The 19,245-nt window shown below is 44.4% G+C and overlaps 1 protein-coding gene across 9 annotated transcripts in view; it reads left to right on the top strand.

Moving 5' to 3' along the window:
• ADGRG2 (adhesion G protein-coupled receptor G2) overlaps positions 1-19,245 on the top strand; it is a 102,177-nt gene that overhangs the window by 60,184 nt on the left and 22,748 nt on the right. For all 9 annotated transcript variants that reach the window (XM_011995802.1, XM_011995809.1, XM_011995801.1 and 6 more), the window contains 10 exons: positions 830-924; positions 2,377-2,443; positions 8,310-8,698; positions 11,645-11,810; positions 12,550-12,706; positions 14,182-14,325; positions 14,947-15,069; positions 16,038-16,083; positions 16,198-16,301; positions 17,415-17,536. In XM_011995802.1, coding sequence (XP_011851192.1) covers positions 830-924; positions 2,377-2,443; positions 8,310-8,698; positions 11,645-11,810; positions 12,550-12,706; positions 14,182-14,325; positions 14,947-15,069; positions 16,038-16,083; positions 16,198-16,301; positions 17,415-17,536 — 1,413 coding nt within the window. The remainder of the gene's footprint in view (positions 1-829; positions 925-2,376; positions 2,444-8,309; positions 8,699-11,644; positions 11,811-12,549; positions 12,707-14,181; positions 14,326-14,946; positions 15,070-16,037; positions 16,084-16,197; positions 16,302-17,414; positions 17,537-19,245) is intronic.

Raw genomic sequence — 19,245 nt, forward strand, 5'->3', positions numbered from 1 at the left:
CCCGCCTCGGCCTCCCAAAGTGCTGGGATTACAGGTGTGAGCCACCACACCTGGCCCCAGAAAGATTTTGGATTTGAAAGATCCTGATGTGGCTGGGTGCAGTGGCTCACGCTTGTAATCCCAGCACTTTGGGAGACCGAGGTGGGCAGATCACCTCAGGTCAGGAGTTTGAGACTAGCCTGGCCAACATGGCAAAACCCCATCTCTAATGAAAACACAAAAATTAGTGTGGTGTGGTGATGCACGGCTGTAATCCCAGCTACACAGGAGGCTGAGGGAGGAGAATCGCTTGAACCTGGAAGGCAGGGAGGTTGCGGTGAGCTGAGATCACGCCACTGCACTCCAACCTGGGCAACAGGGCGCGACTCTGTCTAAAACAAAAAAAGATCTTGATGTTCATCTAGACTGTCATGTGAAAGGCCTCCCATGATGGAAACTCAGACGTTTATAGACACCAGGCAAGTGGCCAGCTAGTGTTTGGGGGGTGAGATTAAAGGTGTCAAGGTGCCTGCTTGTCTCTGCAACCAAGTTTCACCCCTGCCTGTTCATTGTGTAGGCAGGCAAAATGAGCCAGCACCTGTGTGTGGTCAGAGAGTCTCTGGTTTGCAACATCTGTGAATGTGAACCTCCATAAATGTCTCTTAATATAGTCTTTTTGGGTAAAATTCAGACCGTGGTAAATGGGTACTTACAAGCTTATTGGGGTGACATCACAAGTTAACAGTATCAGTGTCCCCTTTCCTCACTCTAAGTTTGCAAAAGCAACTACAAACATGTAGGTAGGTTTCCCATTCAGTAACATTCTGGTTATGTATATTTCTCTTTACAGCACATTAAATTGTACATTCACAATAAAACTGAATAATACAATGAATGCATGTGCTGTAATAGCTGCTTTGGAAAGAGTAAAGATTCGACCGATGGGTAAGTTGTCTATTATTGCTATTATTGCTGCATTAATCTTCATGTGGCTTTTAATGTGTTATTTTTCTAATTGAAAATGTAATTAATAAATTTACATATGTTACAGCTTTCTGTTTTGACTCCTTTGTCCTTGCACAATTTCTCTTTTTTTTTTTTTTGAGGCAGGGTCTCAGTCTGTCACCAGGCTCAGTTGACGCAATCATAGCTCACTGCAGCCTCCACTTCCCAGATTCAGGTGATCCTCCTACCTTAGCCTCCCGAGTAGCTGGGACTACAGGCATGCACCACCACACCCAACTAATTTTAACATTTTTAATAGAGGTGAAGTCTCCTTATGTTGCCCAGGTTGTTCTTGAACTCCTTGGCTCAAGTGATCCTCCTGCCTTGACCTCCCAAAGTGCTGGGATGACAGGCATGAGCCACCATGCCTGTCCATTGGGCAATTTTTAAAGAGCCCTAGAAGGTTATTTTTCCTGCTTGCTAATAAAGTTTTTTATTTTATTTTATTTTACTTTAAGTTTTGGGATACATGTGCAGAACGTGCAGGTTTGTTACATAGGTATACATGTGTCATGGTGGTTTGCTGCACCCATCAACCCGTCACCTAGGTTTTAAGCCCCACATGCATTAGGTGTTTGTCCTAATGCTCTCCCTTCCTGCCAATAAAGTTTTAATATGTCTTATTTGATAATATGATAAACCCTGCTGAGAAGGAGAATTCTTTTTGGAGTGTTCAATGGATTGCTACTGGGATATGTCCACTTTTTTAATTGACAAGCAAAAATTTTACATATTTGTGGTGTACAATGTGATGTTTTGCTATACATCGCGGAATGGCTATATCAACTATTTAACATTTGCATTACCTCACATACCTATCATTTTTTGTGGTAAGAACATTTAAGATCTCTCTTTTCAAGCATACAACACATTCTTATTAACTGTAGTCATCATGTTGTACAATAGATCTCTTTTATTCCTCCTGCCTAACTGAAATTTTGTGTCCTTTGTCCAATATCTCCCCAATCCCTCCACCTCTGACCCCCCAGTAAACAGCATTTCACTCTGTTTCTATGAGTTTGACTTTTTAGATTCCACATCTGAGTGAGATCATGCGGTATTTGTCTTTCTGTACCTGGCTTATTTCACTTAACATCCTGTCCTCCAAGATGTGTTCACTTGTGAATTCCTCTTAGGAGTTACTGAAGAGTGATTAGTATGGCATGCATATAACCCCCCAAAAAATCAATAAATATTTTTGAGCACTACTATGTATACAGTATATAATTGTCAATATAACGGCGTCCAATCTATTTTATCACGTGTTTTAGACAATTGCTCTTTTAAATGCAGGCAGTGTAGGAACCATGATACTTAATGGTTCTGAGCTGCCACCTTGCTTTGTTCTTGACCGTGCATTTTTCTTGTTCCTTTTCCTTTTGTCTGCCCTAGAACACTGCTGCTGTTCTGTCAGGACACCCTGCCCTTCCTCCCCAGAAGAGTTGGAAAAGCTTCAGTGGTATGTAACAAACATACTGACCCTTCTCTTTAAAAAAAAAAAAATCACCATGCTAGCTAAGGAGTTTTAGAATTTGGGGAGTAAAGAAGGCTTTCAGTTTCAGGGAAAACGCAGTTTTCTGCAGCATGAAGTAAATTTCCACTTGGACGGTTGCCTTAAACCAGTGGTTTGAAATCTTAGCTGCACATTAGAACCACCTGAGGAGCATTAAAAACGCTGACTCCCAAGGCTCACCAACTAAATGTTTTGTCATTTTAAAAATATGTTTGACAGTCTGATACGTGAGAAATGGTATCTCAGTGTTACTTTAATCAACATTTCTCTTACTAAGGCAGAGTCTGAACTTTTTTTCATATACTTGGGGGCCATTTTGTATCTTTTTGTGAATTACATGTACATGTCTTTTCTGTACTTTTTCTTTTTTTTTTTTTTTTTTTGAGACGGAGTCTCGCTCTGTCGCCCAGGCTGGAGTGCAGTGGCGGGATCTCAGCTCACTGCAAGCTCCGCCTCCCGGGTTCACGCCATTCTCCTGCCTCAGCCTCCCGAGTAGCTGAGACTACAGGCGCCCGCCACCTCGCCCGGCTAGCTTTTTGTATTTTTTTGGTAGAGACGGGGTTTCACCCTGTTAGCCAGGATGGTCTCGATCTCCTAACCTTGTGATCCGCCCGTCTCGGCCTCCCAAAGTGCTGGGATTACAGGCTTGAGCCACCGCGCCCGGCCGTTTTTGTATTTTTTAGTAGAGACGGGGTTTCACCGGGTTAGCCAGGATGGTCTTTATCTCCTGACCTCGTGATCCGCCCGTCTCAGCCTCCTAAAGTGCTGGGATTACAGGCTTGAGCCACCGCGCCCGGCCGTTTTTGTATTTTTTAGTAGAGACGGGGTTTCACCGGGTTAGCCAGGATGGTCTTTCTAATTGATATCTGATCCATTATTTAAGAGTACTTTAGCCAGGCGCAGTGGTTCACGCCTGTAATCCCAGCACTTTGGGAGGCCAAGGCGGGTGGGTCATGAGGTCAGGAGATCGAGACCATCCTGGCTAACCTGGTGAAACCCCGTCTCTACTAAAAATACAAAAACAAAATTAGCCAGGCGTGGCAGCGGGCGCCTGTAGTCCCAGCTACTCAGGAGGCTGAGGCAGGAGAGTGGTGTGAACCCGGGAGGCATAGCTTGCAGTGAGCGGAGGTCGCATCACTGCACTCCAGCCTGGGTGAAAGTGCGAGACTTTGTCTCAAAAAAAAAAAAAAAACAGTACTTTATATATTGTGCATATTAGCTCTTTATAAGCATATCTATGGTATATGTTGCAAATATTTTCTCCCAGTATTTTAGTTGTCTTTTGACTTTATCATGTTTTCTGTCATGCAAATTTTGAAACAATTTTATGTAGTTAAATATGAAAAAGTTCATCTTTTCCCCACTGATCCGAGATGTCACCTTTGTCGTATACTAAATTTTGATAGGCATTTGGGTCTAATCTGGATGTTAGATGTTAACAGTGGGCGACCAAGCTACATGGGAGGTATACAGAACTGTTTGTATTGTTTTTATAGTATTTCTGTAAGCCTAAAATTAATTCCAATAAAAAGTTAAAAAAAATACTGATTCCCAGTCACCAGGCTCAGAGATTCTGATTTAATTGGTCTAGGATATAGCTTAGGCATTAAGGCCCTTCTGCACCAGGTGCAGTAGCTCACGCCTATAATCTCAGCACTTTGGAAGGCCCAGGTGGGAGAACTGCTTGAACTCAGGAGTTCAAGATCAGCCTGGGCGAGATCTCGTTTCTACTAAAAATTGGGGGAAAAAAAAAAAAAGCTGGGCATCGTGACACGTGCCTGTAGTCTGAGGTGGGAGAATCACTTGAGCCCAGGAACTCAAGGCTGCAGTGAGCTATGTTCATTCCTCGGCACTCCAGCCTGGGCAACAGAGCAATACCCTGTCTCAAAAATAAATAAATAAATAAAAATATAAGCCCTGCTGGCGATTCTAATGTGCGACGAGAGTTGAGAATTGATGCCTTAAAATCATTGCTCCAATGGAGGGAAACTGGGAGATGGGTGCTCCAAAATAGCAAAAGACTCTTCAGTCACACATGATGTGACCACAGGTGTGTAGAAATATACATAGAAAAAAACAGGAAGGACATGAATGAAAATGTTCACTGTGATTCCCCATGAATGACCTGCCTGCTGGCATTATGAATTTTGCTTTGTTTTGTTTTTTTACTTTTTCTTTTATTTCTTACTTTGCAGCATTTTCTATATTCTTCTACAATCAGATAAAAATTGTATTTGGAAAAAAAGGACTTTTTAAAAAATCTGTGTAGCTTCTCAGATGGGAGGAGAAGGCTAAGTGTAGCCTGTGTGCCCTTTGTGGGCCAGATTTCTGAGATATACTAATATTAAAACATTGGGCCTTGAGGAACAGGTAAAAGTCTTTAGTTAAGGATTTGTAGCAGCATTTTCTGCAATAAAAAGTAAAGAGTAACTTGCCCCATTCAGCTTCACATGCCTCATTAAGCTGGAGCATTGAGCCCCATTTGGGGGATAGAGTTTCTGGAAGCATTGGGATCTGATCAGAAGAGCATCCCTCTTTTGAGGCAGCCCCACTGACCCCTAGTGGCTGCCCATTCAGAGAGTGGTTAAGAAGAAGAAACAGGAATAGAAAAGGGGTCAGGATGTGAAACTGATGTCCAGCTAGGGCTCAGTCATTAACTAGCTGTGTATCCGTGTTCAAGAGCAGATGCTTTTTAACCTTCAGAGTCTCAGGTCAAATGAAGAAGTGAGTTAGAGCTCTGTAAAATTAGGAAATGGACTGGATCAGCACTTCTCAAAGATCACCGTCCACATCCATCACTCAGGATCTTGTTAAAATGCAGATTCCGATCCAGTAAGGCCTGGGCCTGAGACTCCACATTTCTGACAAGCTCTCCAGGTGAAGCCAGTGTTGCTGGTTCATGGACCCCACTTTGAGCACCGAGGGTCTATATACAGACTGTAGAGCAGTGCCAGTGGTTCTCAATCCTGGCCGCATGTTGAAATCCTCTGGAGTGTTTTAAAAAACATCAATGCAGCCGGGCATGGTGGCTCACGCCTATAATCTCAGCCCTTTGGGAGGCGTAGGTGGGAGGATTGCTTGAGGCCAGGAGTTCACAACCAGCCAGGGCAACATAGTGAGACCCTGTCTCTACAAACAGTTTTTAAAAATTAGCTGGGCAGGGTGATGTACACCTGTAGTCCCAGCTACTTGGGAGACCGAGGCAGGAGGGATCACTTGAGCCTGGGGAGTGGAGGCTGCAGTGAGTCATGATCATGTCACTGCATTCCAGCCTGGGTGATAAAGCAAGACCCCGTCTCTGAATGAATGAATGAATGAATGAATTTTAAAAATACACAGATGCCTGCCTCCCACCCTTAGAGATTGGTCTAGGATGCAGCCTGGGCTTCCTGGTTTTTAAAATCTCCTGGGTGGGGTGATTCTAATGCGCAGCCAAGTTCGAGAACCACTGGGTCAGAATTAGATGCCCACTCAGGGTCTTTCTAATATGTTGGTTCTTAAGTTTAACTGTACATTAGAAATACCTGGGGTATTTTTAAAACATACTGATGTGTCAAAGTGGCCTTCTGGGGTGCTGGAAATGCTCTGTTTTGATCTAGGTGGTGATTATATATAAAATTCGTCAAGCTCTAAATGTAAGATTAGTACACCTTATGCAGGCTACACCGCAGTAAAGAAGCACATTAAAATGACGTGCATTAAAATGGGCACCTGCGCCCACCGCCAGAGGTTCCAGGTCAGCTGGTTTGGAGTGGGAGCCCAGGCATTGGTGCCAAGGTGCTCTGAGGGGTTCAGATGTGCTGCTGGCATTGCCCACCACTGCTCTGCCACTTCCCTGTGTGCCTCACAGTGGATGGAGGGCTCCGACTAGCATAAGCGACAAGAGTAGAAAGCAACCTCTTCACAGTTGAGCCCAGTGAATGGGAGCCTGTGTTGGGGGCCTACCTTCTGCAGGCCCCCAGATAAGCTGAAGAAAATTTAATGTATACTTTGCAAAGCACCTTTACCCCAACTTGGCCAGGTGGGTTGCTACAGTGTACAGCTTAGGGAATGGAGTCTGAGAGATGTTGGGTAAATTGTCCACAGGAGTAGTGAGAGCTGGAGCCCAAGTGAAGGTTGTTTGTTTGTTTGTATGTTTGTTTCTGAGACAGAGTTTCACTCTTTCACCCAGGCTGGAGTGCAGTGGTACAATCTTGGCTCACTGCAACCTCCGCTACCCGGGTTCAAGCGATTCTCCTGCCTCAGCCTCTCGAGTAGCTGGGATTATAGGCACCCACCACCACGCCTGGCTAATTTTTGTATTTTTAGTAGAGACGGGGTTTCGCCATGTTAGCCAGGCTGGTCTGGAACTCCTGACCTCAGGTGATCCACCCGTTTCGGCCTCCCAAAGTGCTGGGATTACAGGCATGAGCCACCGCACCCGGCCAAGTCTAGGCTTTTTGACTCATGACGTTTCTGACTGTCTGACACCCCTTTATCCTCACTGCCCCAAACCTCAGGGGATGCAGGGAGGCCTATGGCCAAGTGACCAGCCAGACTGGACCAAGCAGGCTTTTCTTTTTATAGCTGTGAATTGCTTTAGGCCCCTTGACCTAATATTCCTCCCTCTTCTCACCCTAGAGAAGCTCTAAGAACACATTCTCATTGGTGTTCTAAGTCTCCATCTAAAACTAGATCGATCAGAGGCTTCCCTGGGCAAATATTCCCTGGGTAATAATTTGTTGCTCCTCCTCTAGTTGTTCCTCCCTAGGTCTCTCAGGACTGACAGATCTTGTGCCAGAGAGTAGGTGACGACTTCTCCACCTTTGATGCCCAGGAAAATCGCCAGAGAGTTTAGAAAATACACATGCCCCATCCCAAGACCAGCTGAATCAAACACAGAGGAGTAGGCCACAGAAATCTATATACATATATGTTTTAAAAAGTGTTCTGGCCCAGGCACAGTGGTTCACGCCTGTAGTCCCAGCACTTTGGGAGGCCGAGGTGGGCAGATCACTGGAGGTCAGGAGTTCGAGACCAGCTTGGCCAACACAGCAAAACCCCATCTCTACCAAAAATACAAAAAGTAGCCAGGCGTGGTGGCGGTTGCCTGTAGTCCCAGCTACTCGGGAGGCTGAGGCAAGAGAATCACTTGAACCCAGGAGGCAGAGGTTGCAGTGAGCCAAAATCGTGCCACTGTACCCCAGCCTGGGTGACAAGAGTGAGACTCCATCTCAAAAAAAAAAAAAAAAAAAAATGTTCTGGGTAGTTCTCATGCACAGCCAAGGTTGAGAACCACTGAGCTAAAGGAACCTTGAAGACATAGCTGATGTAGAAGCTGGGGACCACCCCTTTTGCCCTAGCTTGATTCATTGTTTTCATTCAACCAACATTTCTTGGTCAGTTACCATGGGTCAGCTACCACTATGCCAGGCTATAGCAGTGTAAAGTTGATTAAGATAGATTCCTAGTATATGAAAACCAGTTGGGTCACGAGGCATTTCATAGTTCCCCTCCCCCGGGAGCACAGAGAAGATCCCCTCAATTGAGTGACCATGAGACGTAGAGCCACAGAGCAGCAGTGAACTGGGGAGTCACAGAAGAGCATCTCTCCTTGCTCATTCCTGTCCCAGGAAGTAGGTGGTAGAAGTGGGCAGGGGCTGGGGGCTAGTGGCAGGTGCACAGAGGGTGTGAAATGGCAGAGGCTGGAAGTGTCATGTCCCTGATGTAACTACGTCAACTTGACGGTGTCAGATGATTGCCAGAGGGGAAAGACTCGCCCCTCTGTAGCTCATTCGTGTCTCACATGTATCTCTCTGATTTGTTCCTTTAGTGACCTGCAGGATCCCATTGTCTGTCTTGCTGACCATCCACGTGGCCCACCATTTTCTTCCAGCCAATCCATCCCAGTGGTGCCTCGGGCCACTGTGCTTTCCCAGGTCCCCAATGCTACCTCTTTTGCTGAGCCCCCAGATTATTCACCTGTGACCCACAATGTGCTCTCTCCAATAGGGGAGATTCACCCCCTTTCACCTCAGCCTTCAGCTCCCATAGCTTCCAGCCCTGTCATTGACATGTCCCCACAGTCTGAAACAATCTCTTCCCCTATGCCCCAAACCCATGTTTCCGGCACCCCACCTCCTGTGAAAGCCTCATTTTCCTCTCCCACCGTGTCTGCCCCTGCGAATGTCATCACTACCAGCGCACCTCCTGTCCAGACAGGTAAATGTAAGATGCCGCTTGAACAGCGGCCAATCTGCCAGTCAAGACATCTATGATAAGACCATGTTGAGCCTTTCTTTGTATGATGTTCGCTTGATTTCTAGAGCTTTCCTTTAGGCATTCTAATGTTCTAATGACTTACGTGGTTGCATAATAGTCATTGTGTTGAGGTGGCATATCTAATTTAATCATTCCTCTCTTCTGAAACCATTAAGTTTATTCTACTTTTTAGCTCCCAGGTATCTTTCATGTAGTTGTCACTTTGCTTCTTGGCTGTAGCTGAGTTCCATTGTTTTGACCAAGATAATGGAGAAATAGCTCTAAGGGGCAAGCACAGATCTCACTTGATAGAGTTGGAGATTTTCTAGGTTTCTTTCTCCTACAAAAGGTGGTTGGGACACTGTTTTCAACACCCTGAAGAGTAAACTTTTGATCTATTAAACATTGCAGCTCAGTTTAGACAGAAGACAAAAGAAAAAATTGGCAGGTCTGAAAGTCAGTCAGTCACGGAGTGACCGAGCTGGGACTGAGCCAAGGTAGTGGTAGGAGGGGAGAAACACTGTGAAGACCCAGGCTTGGGTCCGCACGGGCCCTCGCGGACAGTGTGATCTGGAACAAGCTCCTCCTGCCTCTGCCTGTTCTATGTGAGGATCAAAATCATCACACTAACTGCATGAGGCTGAGAATGAAGGTGTACGTGAGAACGCTGTGGAAACCGCCAAGGGCTCCCGGGTCCAAAGTGGGCTTAGTGGTACAGAGAGAAAGGCAAGAGGGAAAGAAGCTGAGAGAAATCTGGATATTCTGGAGTTTCAGCTCTGTGAGTAAGAGGCAGGTCTTCCTCTAGAATTTGGAGGATGGGGGAAGCCAAGTTTTTGGTGACATTAGATTGATTTTGGTACCCACCTCCTCTACCCTGGTGCTAGCATCACCAGGAGATAAGGAGCTTCTGCTAAATGACTTCATATTTCTTCAAATTTGCACTGCTCTCTCTTCAATATCCTCCCTCCCTCCCTCCCTCCCTCCCTCCCTCCTTCCTTCCCTCCTTCCTTCCTTCCTTCCTTCCTTCCTTCCTTCCCTTATTTGGGGTCTTGCTATGTTGCCTAGGCTGGTTTTAAACTCCTGGGCTCAAGTGATCCTCCCACCTCAACCTCCAAAAGCGTTGGGATTATAGGTGTGAACCACTGTGCCCAGCCAATAATTTTTTATAAATATAAATATTTTCGGCCAAATTAGAAAATCATTGGGGCTCTAGTCAAAGGAAGGTCCAAATGACTGATGAAGAATAAAGTAAAATTGAAGTTCATTAGCCTGGGCCTAAGATGCCCACCTTCCCAAAGCTAATTCCCAACGATCCTTAGACTCAGCCTAACAGGCTACACAAAACACTATCAAGGTGGCCTCTGGTGCCTGTGTATTCCTGGGGCAACAAGAAGCAAAGTGACATATGCATAAAAGATACAGATTGAGGTGTTACCCAGGAGCTAAAAATTAGAATAAACTTAATGGTTCCAGAAGACAGGAATGATTAAATAAGATGTGCTACTCTAACACAATGACTATTATGCGACCATGTAAGTCATTAGAACAGAAACAGAAATATACAGAAACTTGGGGGCATTTACAAGTCTTGATGTGAGGTGAAAATAGCCCAACAACAAATAGTTTGCACACCATGTTTATAATAGTGTAAATACACATGCATAAAGATTTGACTGGAATAGGCAAAATAATAGGATGTTAAGTGGTGAAATTAAGAGTTGTCTGTTGTTAAAGACAGGTTTGTATCATTGTTTCCCTATTAAAAACACTATTAAAAATCAGACTTACAGGTGATAGTCCAGCTGTGGATTTCATAATATTCTTTTTTTTTTTTTTTTGAGAGAGAGAGTCTCACTCTGTCACCCAGGCTGGAGTGCAGTGGCGCAATTTCGGCTCACCGCAACCTCTGCCTCCTGGGTTCAAGCGATTCTCGTGCCTCAGCCTCTCGAGTAACTGGGGCTACAGGCACATGCCACCACACCTGGCTACTTTTAAAAATATTTTTAGTAGAGACAGGGTTCCCCCATGTTGGCCAGGCTGGTCTCGAACTCCTGACGTCAGGTGATCCACCTGCCTCAGCCTCCCAAAGTGCTGGGATTACAGGCATGAGTCACCGTGCCTGGCCCATAATATTCTCTTTTTCACAAAAGAGCTTCCAGCAATCCACATAAAATCCTGTACACATGATATAAATTAAATACAAGCATACTTGTGCTTATATGAGTATATACTAAATACACTGATGTGCTTTATATTTTTTAGTTAGATTTATTGAAGTATAATTTACATACAGTAAAATGTATCCAATTTTATGGTTAAATCAAATTTTTGCAGTTCTGTGCAGGTGGAAACACCCACAGTCATGTAACCACTATCATAATCAAGATATATATATAAGTTTCCCTACTACTCCCAAAGTTCCCTTGTGTCCCTTCAAAGTCAAAACCTAGCCCCTCACCCCAGCCCCTGGCTACCACTGATCTCTTTCCCTACAGTTTTTTGGATTTTTCTAGAATATCATATGAAGAGACTCAGTATGTGGCCTTTTGAGTTTGGCTTCTTTCACTTCACATAATGCATTGGCAAATTGGAGATCCACCCATGCTGTTGCGTGTATTTAAAGTTAATTCGTTTTTATCATGGAATAATATTTCACTGGATGGAGGTACCACAGTTTGTTGATTCATTCTCCAGTTGATGGGCATTTGGGTTGTTTCTAGTTTGGGACTATTATGAAAAAGGCCACCGTAAACATTCATGAACAAGTCTTCCTAAGACATATGTTTTCATTTATCTGGAGCAAATACCCAGGGGTGAGTTTGCCATATCACAGGGTCTGTGTACGTTTATCTTTATTAGTGGGTTTTCCATTGTGTGTTCATAACACGATTTGGCTCTTTGATACAGACATCGTCAACACCAGCAGTATTTCTGATCTTGAGAACCAAGTGTCGCAGATGGAGAAGGCTCTGTCCTTTGGCAGCCTGGAGCCTAACCTCGCAGGAGAAATGATAAACCAAGTCAGCAAACTTCTTCATTCCCCGCCCGACATGCTGGCCCCTCTGGCTCAAAGGTACGACTTAGCAAACTGAAGTGGTGGTGAGAGGGGACCCTCCAAAGACAAAGATGCTGCTCACATGATTAATATCACCAAGTCTTTTACTCCCAAATACCAGGTACATCATGGTTTCTCAGGTTGCTACTCTATATTCTGCTTAGAATGAGGAGACAGAGCAGGCCTGCCAAATCTACACTGCCAACCTTGAGGCTGAGCACTGTGGCTCACGCCTGTAATCCCAGCACTTTGGGAGGCTGAGGCGGGCAGATTGCTTGAGGTCAGGGGTTTGAGACCAGCCTGGCTAACATGGTGAAACCCTGTCTCTATTAAAAATACAAAAATTAGCCAGGTGTGGTGATGCGTGTCTGTAGTCCCAGCTACTCAGGAGGCTGAAGCAGGAGAATCGCTTGAACCCAGGAGGTGGAGGTTGCAGTGAGCCAAGATGGCGCCACTGCACCCAACACTTTGGGAGGCTGAGGCGGGCGGATCACGAGGTCAGGAGATCAAGACCATCCTGGCCAACATGGTGAAACCCCGTCTCTACTAAAATACAAAAAATTAGCTAGGCGTGGTGGTGTGCATCTGTAGTCCCAGCTACTCGGGAGGCTAAGGTAGGAGAATTGCTTGAACCCAGGAGGCAGAGGTTGCAGTGAGCCGAGATCACACCACTGTACTCCAGCCTGGCAACAGAGCGAGACTCCGTCTCTAAATAAACAAACAAACAAACAAACAAACTGCCCACCTTTCTTTACAGATTGCTGAAAGTAGTGGATGACATTGGCCTACAGCTGAACTTTTCAAACAAGACCATAAGTCTAACCTCCCCTTCTTTGGCTCTGGCCGTGATCAGAGTAAATGCCAGTAGTTTCAACACAACTACCTTTGTGGCCCAAGACCCTGCAAATCTTCAGGTACGTTGTAATTGATGTCAGAAAAAAACATTCTCTTGTGTGTGATTGTAGTCCCCGTTGTATTTCATGATTGAGGCAATTACTGCTTATAGTCTGGGGTGATATTCAAAATATTTGGCATCTAGAACAGAGAGGCACCACAGAATCAAGCCGGGCGCAGTGGCTCACACCTGTAATCCCAGACCTTTGGGAGGTCAAGGCAGGTGGATCACTGGAAGTCGGGAGTTCAAGACCAGCCTGGACAACATGGTGAAACCCTGTCTTTACTAAAAATACAAAAATTAGCTGGGCGTGGTGACATGCACTTGTAATCCCAACTACTCAGGAGGCTGAGGCAGGAGAATTGCTTGAACTCAGGACGCAGAGGTTGCAGTGAGCTAAGATTGCACCACTGCCCTCCAGCCTGGGCGACAGGTAATATTCCGTCTCAAAAAAAAAAAAAAAAAAAAAAAGACAACGTTGGTCTTGGCTGGTGCAGGATGTCGGAGGTCCCTGTTATTCCCTGTGTTAACCCTTTAGCAGCTGAATTTTGGAAGCTGGCATGGGTGGTATCCAGCAGAGGGTTCTAGGCAGTTGGAAGAGTAGGCAGGGGTGTCAGCTACTTATCACATTTCAATATTATAACAAGTGTTAGAACTACACTGCTCTATATAGTGGTGCTGAATATCATTCCTGTTTCTAGTGTTTTCTGTCCACCTATTTAGAGGGATTGGGGACTGCAAACACCCAAGGAAACCAAGTCTCACTTTTTAATTTTCACAGTCTTCCCTTTACAAGTGCAGTGCACATGGTTCTATGAGGACTTGACACTAACTTGGTGTGTCTGCTGCTACAGTCTCTCTGGGATCTGCAGTCATCTTGCACTTTTCAGCTATTTCTATGCATCCTTAAAATGTTTCCTTTCCTTCTTGGGGCCTCCTGTCCTTATTTTTTTTTGAGATGAAGTCTCGCTCTGTGGCCCTGGGTTGAGTGCAGTGGTGCGATCTTGGCTCACTGCAGCCTCCACCTCCTAGGTTCAAGATATTCCCCTCCCTCAGCCTCCCAAGTAGCTAGGATGACAGGTGCCTGCCACCACACCCTGCTGATTTTTATATTTTTAGTAGAGATGGGGTTTCGCCATGTTGGCCAGGCTGGTCTCAAACTCCTGACCTCAGGTGATCTGCCCAACTCGGCCTCCCAAAGTGTTGGGATTACAGGCGTGAGCCACCGTGCCCGGCCTGCACTTCCTTTCTTTAATTTAGTAGCAACCAGAGGAATAGAAGTAGAAGCTATTTTACATAGAGATGCTGCAGGTCAGGTCCTCACAGAACCCTGTGTCTTAACTATTAGGCTGGTGCAAAAGTAATTGTGGTTTTTACCTTTAAAAAAAAAAATGGCAAATAGTGCAATTACTTTTGCACCAACCTAATAGGTGTGTTTTCCATCTCATTATACTAGCTCCAGATATTTATTTTTATCTTCCACTTGATTTTCAGGTTTCTCTGGAAACCCAAGCTCCTGAGAACAGTATTGGCACAATTACTCTTCCTTCATCGCTGATGAATAATTTACCAGCTAATGACATGGAGCTAGCTTCCAGGGTTCAGTTCAATTTCTTTGAAACACCTGCCTTGTTTCAGGTAAAACTGCTGCTCACTGCTTTTGGCTTGGGTTTTATTTGGAGACGAGGGCATTTCATTTCTTTTAGTGCTCAAATATTCTTAAGGCTGCTGTAAGTCAAATGAATTGCCGAAATGCTGCAGTTCATTTTAAAACACAGCCTAATGATACTGGTGATGATAAATAACAGTAACTGACAGTTACGTAGTATTTATATTTACTAATTGCCAAGCACTATCCTAAGCAGTTACAATGTTAACTCTAATCCTTTCAGCAACCCTGAGAGGAAGGAACTATTATTATCCCATTTTACAGATGAAGCCATGGAGGTGCAGAGAGAGGTTAAGTGACTTGCTTGGGGAAACACAGCTTAAATGGCTTAATGCTATGTTCCCTCTAAAGATTCACAAAATCCTGTTGTGTCAATCTGTGCAGTTTAGCTCAGTAGTTAGAGCGTTGTATCGTGGAACGAGCTCTGTTTCTCTCATTGTGAACCCTTGGGAAAGTCACTTTCCTCCTTGTTCCTCGATTTCTGACGTACACTGTAAGATAAACAATGTGGACAGAATATTCCTTAGTGTTCCTTCTAGCTCTAAAACTCTGACAATATCTCATTTACCCTTGCCATCTTCATGTGCCAGGATCCTTCCCTGGAGAACCTCTCTCTGATCAGCTACGTCATATCATCGAGTGTTGCAAACCTGACCGTCAGGAACTTGACAAGAAACGTGACAGTCACATTAAAGCACGTCAACCCGAGCCAGGTGGGGAGAGGCCAGTGCCATCTGGTCATTGACCAAGAACACCTTGTACAAACTATGCTTGTAAGGCGTGGCCGGCAAAAGGCAGATCAGGCAGAAAGAAGCTTCAGCTCAATTGGAGTAGTGTGTAGGACTAGAATCACACCTCTCCATTGGGTTTTAACACACTTAATAATTGACCAGGGCAGGTGCGGTGGTTCACACTGTCATCCCAGCACTTTGACAGGCTGAGGCAGGCAGATTGTCTGAGCTCAGGAGTTTGAGACCAGCTTGGGCAACATGGCAAAACCCCATCTCTGCAAAAGATACAAAAATTAGCTGGGCGTGGTGGCAGGCGCCTATAGTTCCAGCTACTTGGAGGGCTGAGGTGGGAGGATCACAAGCCCGGGAGCTCAAGGCTGCAGTGAGCTGTGTTTGGGCCACTGCATTCCAGCTTGGGTGACAAAGTGAGACCCTGTCTCAAAAAAAAAAAAAAAAAAAAAAATTTGACCACTAAATTTCCAGGAAGAATCGGTGCAAAAGCAAGCTCTTAACAACTGTGAAATATCAGATATCAGTGTGTGGGGATCTGTGGCTGCAGGTCTGATTCTCAGCTCAGTCCACACTAAGCATCATCTACGACCTCACTACTCACAGTGTGGTCCACACACCCACAGCATCAGCATCACCTGGGAGTTTGCTAGAAATGCAGAGTCTCAGGCCCCACCCCAGACCCACTGAGTCAGAATGTGCATTTTCACAAGGCCCCAAATTGATTCCTATGCACGATTGATGAGCTTAAGAAATGCTGGTCTATTTAGGGCTCACTTGCTTCTAGGGACCACATAAAATAAGAACTCTCCAAAAATTACGCCTAAGATTCTGAAATAAAAAAAAACACAGTTTTTTTTTTTTTCAAATACCTTTCAGTTTTTTTTTTTTTTTTTCCAGTTCACTAAATTAATTATTTGTGATTTATCTTTCTACCACAGGATGAGTTAACAGTGAGATGTGTATTTTGGGACTTGGGCAGAAATGGTAAGTTCTAGTCATAACCTTTTCAAACTCTTGAGTGGGTTAATTGGGGAGGGCGTGAAGTCACTGGTGCTGTGGCCTTGCTGATGGGACAGATACTTTTCCCAATGCCAACAGGTGGCAGAGGAGGCTGGTCAGACGATGGCTGCTCCGTCAAAGACAGGAGATTGAATGAAACCATCTGTACCTGTAGCCATCTGACAAGCTTCGGCATTCTACTGGTAATATGCCCGTGCCACGTGGCCTTAAATTCTGGGTCTGAGGGGTAGCTGGGCATCACACTACAATGTCTAATCTGATGGATTAGACAGATCAGCACATATGATATTGTGGCTGATTTATACACCAATGAGATTACTCCTTGCCAGGCGTGGTGGCTCATGCCTGTAATCCCAGCACTTTGGGAGGCTGAGGTGGGTGGATCACTTGAGGTCAGGAGTTCGAGACCAGCCTGGCCAACGTGGTGAAACCCCGTCTCTACTAAAAATAACGAAATTAGCTAGGCGTGGTGGTGCGCACCTGTAGTCCCAGCTACTCAGGAGGCTGAGGCAGGATAATCACTTGATCCTGGGAGGTGGAGGTTGCAGTGAGCCGAAATCATGTCATTGTACTCCAGCCTGGGCAACAGAGAGAGATGCTATCTCAAAAAAAAAAAAAAAAAAAAAAGAGAGATTTCTCTTCTAATAAGCAAATGCACCTGAAGGAAAATACTTGAACATGAAAGACAAGTATTTTTTCACATTCTCTTTTTACATTTAAGTTTTTCTCTTTTAAATAATTAAGAGAACTAAGGAATTCAGATTAGGATGGGTAATAAAAATGGTTTAGTTTGCAATGCACTTTAAGATTTTTACAAAACACTTTGACATAAATGCTCTTACGTAATCATCCCAACAGTCCTGCCAGATAGGTAGAATGGGGAGTTGCTATTGTCATTTTATTAAAATCAGAATTAAGACTCACTTGTTAGATAATTGCCCACAGTCATAGAACTAAGAAATGTAAGAGGCAGGAGCTAAATCGCAGTCTTTAGGCTCCTAGTCCAGTTCCTTTCCATTGCACTATAATGCAGTGATCAAGTACGTGGGCTTTAGAGTGTGCCAGACCTGAATTTGAATCCTGGCTTCTCCACTTTCTATCTGTGTGTCCTTGAGCAAGTTACTTAACCTCTCTGCGTCTCAGTTTCCTTATCTTTACCTGATAGTAATAATTGTGCCTACCTCATAGGTTTGTTGAATAGACTGTGAATGGATCCCTAGAATACTTGATAAATCATAAGTCTTGTATTTATTTTAAAATATTTGATTATTAAAAGCAATTATTTCATTTTCCAGGACCTATCTAGGACATCTGTGCTGCCTGCTCAAACGATGGCTCTGACGTTTATTACATATATTGGTTGTGGGCTTTCATCAATTTTTCTGTCAGTGACTCTTGTAACCTACGTAGCTTTTGAGTGAGTATCCACAACTGGAAATTTGGATTTAGGACTCAGCACTCACCTCCATTGCTAACATTTATTAACTAAGCCCTTTCCTCAGCCTGCTTTACCCTGTACACCCAGCTAGTGGAGCACCTATGTATCAACTTTATGGGACTTTTTGGTTTATATGCTTGTGTCCTCACACTAGTCTGTGGACTCCCTGAAGGCAGGGGTTGTGTCAGAATCATCTTTGTACCCCAGAATGACGCCCAGTACCTGATAGACATAAAGTGTGAAATGAATGAGGGATGCAGGCCCCAAAACCCAGAGACTTACAATCCAAAATAGACCATAGCACCGTGTACAGCATAAGAACTATGTTTAATAAATTATATTTCTAAATTATACTGAGCAAACACAAAGGATTAAATACATTAACTGGTGTGGGGATGGAGAGAAATAAGGGTGGAAAAGCTTTACTGAAAAAAATAGACACTCAGTGAGTGTAGCTCTGCAGCAAGAATGCCATTCTAAAAAACAGCCTTTCCTTTTTGACTTACCAGACAGGTCCCTTTGGTTGCTTTTTGGGGGTAATTTCAACAAATTCTAATGGAAAAGAAGGACATAGGCATTTTTATTGCATCAACAAAATGAAACAATATGTAGGTTCTTGGATTTAGATTTTGGATACTGATCAGAAAATGTAAAAAATTTATTTTCAGTGCCAAAGTTAGGGTCTAGCTGTGACTACAGATCTAGTGAGCCTTTGGAAATATTATTGGTGAGACTAAATAACCATAAGGCCAGCCATTACTCAGAATGATTTCACCGGATCTAATTTTGCATCCATAAACATGAACATGTCATCAATTAGCTGGCTTCTCCTATGCTATTACATTTAGCTATAAACTCTTCTTTCCGTGATCTCATTTTACCTAATAACATACAATAATATGGGAATCTTGGTTAAATTTTGAAGATCTGAATATAGCAGACTCTATGAGAAGCAGCACCAATGCTTCTGAAAGTAGTTTGGGAGAAACAGGGCGAGTGCTCAGTAGAGTCTACTCTAAACTATTTAAAAGTCTGGGCCAACAGTTAGCATGTAAAAGATCTCACAGAAATACAGACACAAATTCTCCTCATGGTTATCACAGACGATTCTGTTTAGATTTTTTCTTTGTTGTTGTTGGTTTTAAGCCCCGCCCCCCCCATACAAACACACACTCAAAGAGAGGAAATTTATGCATATAGACATTTACCAAAGAATAAAAATAAATTGCTTAAAACTCAAAAAGCCTGACAGATATGCTTACATAAGGGTTATTGCTAGGCGTGGTAACTCATGCCTCTGTAATTCCAACACTTTGGGAGGCCAAGGCAGCAAGACTGCTTGAGCCCAGGAGTCTGAGACCAGCCTGGGTAACATGGCGAAACCCTGTCTCTACAAAATACAATACAAAAAATTAGCAGGGTGTGGTAATGAGTACCGGTAGTACCAGCCACTCAGGAGGCTGAGGTGGCAAGATCGCTTGAGCCCGGGAGGCGGAGGTTGCAGTGACCTGAGATCATGCTACTGCACTCCAGCCTGGGTGACAGAGCCAGACCTTATCTTAGACCAAAAAAAAAGATGGTGCCGGGCGCGGTGGCTTACGCCTGTAATCCCAGCACTTTGGGAGGCCGAGGCGGGCAGATCACGAGGTCAGGAGATCGAGACCATCCTGGCTAACACGGTGAAACCC

The sequence above is a fragment of the Mandrillus leucophaeus genome, unplaced genomic scaffold (genome assembly GCF_000951045.1).
Source record: "Mandrillus leucophaeus isolate KB7577 unplaced genomic scaffold, Mleu.le_1.0 Scaffold499, whole genome shotgun sequence".
Taxonomy (NCBI): Eukaryota; Metazoa; Chordata; class Mammalia; order Primates; family Cercopithecidae; genus Mandrillus; species Mandrillus leucophaeus.